The sequence below is a fragment of the Eucyclogobius newberryi genome, unplaced genomic scaffold, assembly GCF_026437365.1.
Source record: "Eucyclogobius newberryi isolate DKJ021-1_F unplaced genomic scaffold, fEucNew1.0.hap1 SCAF_9, whole genome shotgun sequence".
Taxonomy (NCBI): Eukaryota; Metazoa; Chordata; class Actinopteri; order Gobiiformes; family Gobiidae; genus Eucyclogobius; species Eucyclogobius newberryi.
In genome coordinates, this window is record NW_027316532.1 from 11255973 (window position 1) to 11263967 (window position 7995).

General features: G+C 39.3%; 1 protein-coding gene across 1 annotated transcript in view; it reads right to left on the minus strand.

The window, feature by feature from the left end:
* LOC140354195 (calcium/calmodulin-dependent protein kinase type IV) overlaps positions 1–7995 on the minus strand; it is a 41655-nt gene that overhangs the window by 15719 nt on the left and 17941 nt on the right. The window contains exons 6-7 of the mRNA XM_072439132.1: positions 6347–6437; positions 49–123 (exon numbers count right to left, since the gene is read on the minus strand). Of these exons, the coding sequence (XP_072295233.1) occupies positions 49–123; positions 6347–6437 (166 nt within the window). The remainder of the gene's footprint in view (positions 1–48; positions 124–6346; positions 6438–7995) is intronic.

The following is a 7995-nucleotide window of genomic DNA, read 5'->3' on the forward strand; positions in this document are numbered from 1 at the left end:
ATGACTTAACAGCCCCAATTGAAATAAGACGTGGTCAGGACATCTCACCGCAGTATCCCGGGGTCCCGCACACAGTCTTCATGGTCACCTGATCGTCGATGATTTTGGACAGACCAAAGTCAGCTGAAAACACAAACAACAGAGAGTAAATGTCTGCGTTCTACTAACACATGAATAAGGATACTTTCTCAGCACTGCAACAAAAGAGATTAAGAGGTTTCACATCATAGAAATGGAACATTTCAGACAGAAGACATGGGTTTGGTCCACAAACTACACTGACTTTACTCAGTGACTTCCCCAAACTCAAAACATGTTTATTTTAAAACACATCTAGATAAATATCTCAAATATATAGTAGATATTCCTGAACTTTATCACTATGTAAACTAGGTCTAAACCGAGACTTAACAGAGATTAACCCAGGGCAAAATCAGGATTTACCTCAGTATTTACTGAATTGGAGGGTTAGATGCAACACAAAGGATGGGAAGAGATCTCCAAAGATAACATCTTCACAAGATCGTGTACACATGAGGAATTTACATTTTTACATTTAGCTTGGACAAAAAGATAATAATTGTGCATTAAATTTATATAGCACTTTTTGGGCACTCAAAGACTCATTACATCGGATTAATAATTCACTTCAAGCTATTATTGTAGCCACAACTGTAGTTCACAAGTATCGAACTGACCATTTATCAAACCATGAACTATATTGGGAAGAATCTCCTCCACTTGCTCTTCCGTGTGGTCGAGGTTCTACTGTCAGACCCTGTTATTTTCATTGTATGTTCATTATTTACACAATGCTTCAGTCAAACTTTCTAAAATCTTAATTGCAGATGATAAAAGTGTATTAAATTCACACAAGGACTTGAATATTCTTATAAAAGTTGTTAATGAAGAACTTGCAAAGTTATCTTCTTGGTTCAAGGACAACAAATTGTCACCCAATGTTCAAAAAATACATTTTATATATTTTGATTTAAAATCGAACACCTTAGATTTCAGATGTAAAAGTGAATGAATTACAAAAAATGTTCAAAAATGGCCAAAGTTGTAAGTATTTTAGGTCAAACCTGATGAATAAAAAGGTTTCACTTATGTTGCATTATTTAATGATAAATCCATATATTAACTATTGTAATATTGCTTAGGTCAGCACACACCAAACTAAACTCGAATCACTTCCGCGTCTACAAAAGAAAACTCTGCCAATAAAAAATGACCCCGATGTGGGCCGTAGACAGTTTTAATTAAGAATTAAAATCAATGGTCAGATTGACAGATTTGCTGACTCTGGAAAGAGGGATGAGACAGGGCTGTGCTTGTTCCCTCTTCCTTTTTGCTTTCTATTTGGAACAATTGGCCCAATTTATTAGACAATTTTTTAAAAATTACGGGTTATGGAACATAAAATTTTCTGCAACAAAAACAATGTTCTATTATATTTTATCAAATCAGAAATGTTCATACCTAATGCGATGCATTTTGTTGATCCTATATCTGGATACATGTTCATCAAACTGAAAGTTTGGGGACCCCTTTGCCCTGTAGAAGTACTTACCCATTTAAGAGACAAACCTATCTTATCCTCTATAAAGATCTATCAACAGTTTTGGAGAGAAATAATATCCCTCTTTTTACTTCTATAAAAAAAGACCTAGAAAAATTGACAGATTTCTCGATTTTGATTTCCATCCCCAACCGGCTGTTTGAGAGAAATAACAGCAATCTCAAGATTTGTATGGCAAGAAAAACAAAACGTGTGTCTGATTATCAAGAGAAAAAAGGGTTTGTGGGTTTTGCTGGTGTAACAAAGAACATGAAGCTCAATGGAACAATATTGAGATGAATGTTGTGCTGGGGGTTCCTGTGCAGCAGGCATGTCCAAACTGCAGCCCGGGGGCCAAATGCGGCCCTCAGACCAATATTTGTTGGCCCACCAGCTTCCTGCCAAATTGGTCCAAACAACAAAAAGTAGCTGTAAAATTGGACAAATTCAAGCATTGTGATGTTATACAAACCTAATATTAATGTTCCAAGTCTTATTAAACGTGTAAAGACATCAAAACTATGTCAAATGCCAAATTCGAATGATTCACTTCCTTCGACATTGCCGGGTTGTTTGTGGCCCTCTGCTCCGTATAAGATTCAAAATGTGGCCCTCGGTGAAAAAAAATTGGACACCACTGCTGTGCAGGCACTTGAGTCATTTGGAGGAATCCCTGGGTAAAATCAGTTCATGCAACATGGAAAGAACTAATCAAAACATATAACTGCAACAAAGATGTTGAAATCTCATGACCAAAGTTTTGCACCAAACAGCACAGATAATATTTGTTAAAGCTTATAAATCAGAGTTTTCAAGGGCAATAATACCTAAATAATATGAATGTATTGATTATTCAGGCAGCCCCTCTACTACAGTAAATACATTAGGAGGACCCAAACTGCAGGCTCTACCAGAAAGACCCTCGCGAGATGTCAGGTCCCTGATTATTTCATTAAATATTTATCATCTGCTGCCCAAGTTTTAAAGGTTTGTTAAGGTATCTTCATTTAACTAGATTTTAGAGATTAGAATTCTGGACTATAAATCGCACCGGAGTACAAGTCCCTCATCTGCCTGAAGAGTGGGTCCAGCTCGCCTCAGACGGTCCCTCTTCTGCCTGAAGAGTGGGTCCAGTTCGCCTCAGTCGGTCCCTCATCTGAAGAGTGGGTCCAGTTTGCCTCAGTCGGTCCCTCTTCTGCCTGAAGAGTGGGTCCAGCTCCAGTCTCCTTGTGTCCGTCTGTCCGTCTGTGAGAGTCGGATCTCTCCTTCACTGGAACTCCTCCAGGTTTCTACACTTTTTTCCCAAAGAGGTTTTTTTTGTAGTTTTTCCTGGCCGAGAAGGAGAGTCTAAGGACAGAGGACCCTGGGACATCGTCCCTCGCCACCACAGACATTGTCTGACTCCATCGCCACCACAGACATTGTTGATTAATTTCTCCCTGTGGCCCTCAGAGGCAACTGTTGTTGTGATTTTGGGCCTTACAAAAATAAATTGATTTGATTTGATTTGATTTGACAAGTCACACCACCCAAAAATGCCTAATAGGGGAGAAAAAAACAAATAATATCACATATAAGTCGCTCCGGAGTATATAAGTTTAAATATAAGTATAAGTCGCACCTCGGCCAAAACTATGAAAAAAAGTATGACTTATAGTCCGAAAAATACGGTATCGTAAATCAGAACTTTCAAGGGGAATAATATCAAAATTATATCAATGTACTGGACAGCCACTCTACTAAATATATATATTTATGTATATATTATATACATAAATATATCGAAATAAATAGGAAAGAGGGTCGTTTTGCTTTGACTGACAACGATGTGGAAAATATTTGTACTTCACAATGAAGAACCACAAAGTCACATTTCTGGAAAGAATTCTGTTGGAAAATGTCTCCCGTTTTGTCATAATCCCATGTCAAAGTGCTCAATATTCACAGAGAAATGCTAAATGTTGAAAAAACTGTGGCACCAGGAGGCAAACCACTATCACGTGTTCTGGGACTGTCAAATATTTGCTCAAAAATATGGGACTGAAATGATCAAGACTTTTCAGATTGTAGTAGAAACAGATTCTGTTGTGGTCATCTGTACTACAACTGGGGGTTAAGATTCAAACTTCCTGTTGTTTATAATGGAATTTTGAATCCCTGGAGAGGTCGACGCCCAGAGCATTCGGATGCTAATCAGTTACACAGGAGGAGAGAGAGAGTGAGCCAGGGACAATAGGAGGCTGATGCTCATTAAAGGACTGATAGTAAACAAGAGGCGAGTTTGACGGGAAACAAAGAGGTTTAGTTGAGTAGCTTGTTGAAACCAACAACACATTTTCATCAGGAGGTCCCGGCGGGTGGGCAGGGCCTACCCAGAGTAGGATAAATATCTGAGTTCCCGGTCTGGATTTGCAGATTGAGAATGACTCTTGGATGAAAGTCAAAACGTATCGTTTTTGCAAAAAAACAGAGTCCAGATGATACAACTGAGTCTTTTTCTACAATGGAACGCTCCTGGACAAATGAGGGATCACAACGACATGTTTGTGTGCCTTAATTTCCTTTAGATGTCTTCTTTATTCATTTCTATTCAATGTATTTTGATATCTTTCTTGTGTTTGTTATTAAGTGTTTTTATTCGGGACAAAACAAATTTAAACTATTTTATCGATTGCAAACTTAAGAAAGAGCCATTTGAGTCACTTTATAACACTTTGGGATGAGAGTTGTTTGACTTTGCTTGAAATAGCCACCGTACTTCCTTATTTCACTATTTTTCACAACTGCATTTCACCACCTCAGCTTTGAGTCAAAGTAAAAGCCAATTCCACTTGAGTTTTGGAGTTTTAGTGTGTGAGCTTGTGAGATTGTGAGAGGCAGATGAAGCGTGGGTGTGTAGCATGTGCTGCTGTGTGGAGTGTGGGTCAGGCTTTTGTGGAGGAGGACGCTCACACTCAAACACAGCCAAACTCACAGAGCCTGTTCTATCCGAGCTCCTCTGTGACGCCGTGTGCCGGATGTGATGCCCGCACGTTTATCCACTGAAGAGGCGCAAGAAATGATTCAACAAAAACACTCAGGGAAAACAAGCTCATTTAGCACTTAAAGGAACGTGTACATTGTGTGTCTGTGTCATGTGTGTCAGCGCTCATTCGTCCAGGCATGCTCCATGGTAAGGTCTTATCTAGACTATAGGTTTTTGAAATTGAAACGTTTTGACCGGATCATTATAACACTCTTGTTCTCTGCCTGCCTTTCCTCTTTGAACATAAAGGGTGAGTAGCTCTTTCCTGGTCGTAAGTACAAATTTTCCCAGGGATTCTTCACTTCCTCTAAATGACTCTCTTGCCGGTAAAGCCAGTAAATGGTAAATGGTCACATTTATATAGCGCTTTTCTACCGTCAAGGTACTCAAAGCGCTTTACATCAAGGAACCAGTCACCCATTCACACACACATTCACACCCCAGATCTACGCAGACACTGGGGGGCAAGTTGGGTTAAGTGTCTTGCCCAAGGACACAACGGCAGTATTCACATGAGGCAGCTGCGATCGCACCGCCAACCTGCGGGCCAGTGGATCTGACCGCTCTGACTGAGCGACCGCTCTGACTGAGCGGGGAGTCGAACCGCCGACCTTTGGATCAGAAGACGAGCACTCTACCACTGAGCTACTGCCGCCCTTGAGGCCAGAACAGGAACATATTACTCTTACGCTTCATATTCTGGACCACACCAGTACAACAACACTCTGAATTGAGCTGAAATACAGTCATTTTGAAGACACGCTAAACGCCAACCTCCTTTTTCTTTTGATAGTTGAAGAGTTTTAAATCAGATACAACGTTTTTTACCTTGCCATCAGAATCTTGTATGTTTTATTCCACTCAACAGTTGGGGATAGAAATTGGGAGAGTCTGGATTTGATAGAGAAATCTGGGCAGAACATATTTTTTTAATAGTTTCAGTCCTTTGACTTCAGTATGAGATAAGATTCCATTTTCTTTATAGTGTAAAAAGAGTTAGTTTTTCTCTAGAATTGTTGACAAATCCTGAACTACACCAAAATGTGAGATTCCGTTTGCCATTTAAATAGCTCAAAGCATTTACCTGTAAGAGTTTGTGTCCAGACATTGGCCCGAAATCATGAAGGAAATGCATCACATTACATACATACTTACATACATTGGGTATGGAAGTCTCTAGCTTCTGCATCATCTGCAGCAGTTTTATGTTCCATCCCATCATTTGAAACACAGTGAATTGTTTTTAATTGTCTAATAAATTGGGCCAATAGTTCCAAGTACAAAGAACAGGAGGGGGGACCAGGCACAACCCTGCCTCACCCTCTGTCCAGAATCAGTGGATCTGTCAGGTGACAATTGGTTTTAATTCTTGATGTTGGACCATCGTAAAGAGCCCCAATATTTTGTATAATTAGATCCTCTAATTCAAATTTGTAAATAGATAAGACCAGGTAAAAAGAGTCAAAAGCTTTCTCAGCGTCCAAACTAATTATTACAGCTTAATTTAGCTGTTTTTGTATAAAAGCCTTTTCTTCTTATGATGTACTGTATTCTATATAATTCTTTAAATAGTTTAAAACCCCCAAATCAATAACAGCAAAATCTAAACTAAACCAAATCTTATTTAGATTTGGTTTAGTCTCGTTCTGTAATAAACTCTGACAGGAGTGAAACCTGGTTAAGTCCTTCAGACATGTTTGATTTATTGCTTTTTATAAAAAAACTGAGCTAATGGTAATTAGGAAAGTCAGGATCGTTACCAATCTTGAGCGGAGCGTCCAGGGAGAGGCTGGCGTACAGCAGGTTCTCTGGTTTGAGGTCCCGGTGCACAACGCCATTCTCATGGAGATACTGTCACACAACACAAAACAAGCATGAGCAAAACAGAGCTAACAGAGCTAACAGAGCAATGTAGCGCTGGGTGATATTTCCTCATGTTGATCAATTATGATTTATGATTCTATTTGATCCAAAACTAATAAATGATTTTCAAGAAAGGCATTGAATCAGTGCCAGTCTGACTAAAGTCTCACTAAAGTCTGACTAAAGCCTCATTAAAGTCTGACTAAAGCCTGACTAAAGTCTGACTAAAGTCTGACTAAAGTCTCACTAAAGTCTGACTAAAGCCTCATTAAAGTCTGACTAAAGCCTGACTAAAGTCTGACTAAAGTCTGACTAAAGTCTCACTAAAGTCTGACTAAAGCCTCATTAAAGTCTGACTAAAGCCTGACTAAAGTCTGACTAAAGTCTGACTAAAGTCTCACTAAAGTCTGACTAAAGCCTCATTAAAGTCTGACTAAAGCCTGACTAAAGTCTGACTAAAGTCTGACTAAAGCCTCACTAAAGCCTCACTAAAGCCTGACTAAAGCCTGACTAAAGCCTGACTAAAGCCTGACTAAAGCCTGACTAAAGCCTGACTAAAGCCTGACTAAAGTCTGACTAAAGCCTGACTAAAGCCTGACTAAAGCCTGACTAAAGCCTGACTAAAGTCTGACTAAAGTCTGACTAAAGCCTGACTAAAGCCTGACTAAAGCCTGACTAAAGCCTGACTAAAGTCTGACTAAAGTCTGACTAAAGCCTCATTAAAGTCTGACTAAAGCCTGACTAAAGTCTGACTAAAGTCTGACTAAAGCCTCACTAAAGCCTGACTAAAGCCTGACTAAAGCCTGACTAAAGCCTGACTAAAGCCTGACTAAAGCCTGACTAAAGCCTGACTAAAGTCTGACTAAAGCCTGACTAAAGCCTGACTAAAGCCTGACTAAAGCCTGACTAAAGCCTGACTAAAGTCTGACTAAAGCCTGACTAAAGCCTGACTAAAGCCTGACTAAAGCCTGACTAAAGTCTGACTAAAGTCTGACTAAAGCCTCACTAAAGTCTGACTAAAGTCTGACTAAAGCCTGACTAAAGTCTGACTAAAGTCTGACTAAAGCCTGACTAAAGCCTGACTAAAGCCTGACTAAAGCCTGACTAAAGCCTGACTAAAGTCTGACTAAAGTCTGACTAAAGTCTGAACTCGGCTCCAAACCAGGTGTTTTACAGGAGGATTTGCTGTGGACTTCTGCATTAAACTGATCAGATTGTTTCAATAAACAATCTGATCTCAAGTCTAAAAGTCAATCAAATGCACAGCCACATCTCTCTTCATTATCAAATACGACAGCTTTTTTTTCTTCTTTTTAGATAAAACGTATATATGTATTAGTAGAAAATGGAAAATCATCCTACAAATTGAACCATTAAATTGAAACTTGTAGATATGTAGTTAAGTTGAACCACCAGAGAGATAATGAGCAAGTGACATCTTTGTGTGCAAATAAGATTCTTTATCTCCCGGAGGAAGATAACGAGGCCCCGATATTCCACCCGGGCCTGTTACACATCCTTTTAAAGACTCTCTAATACTACCATT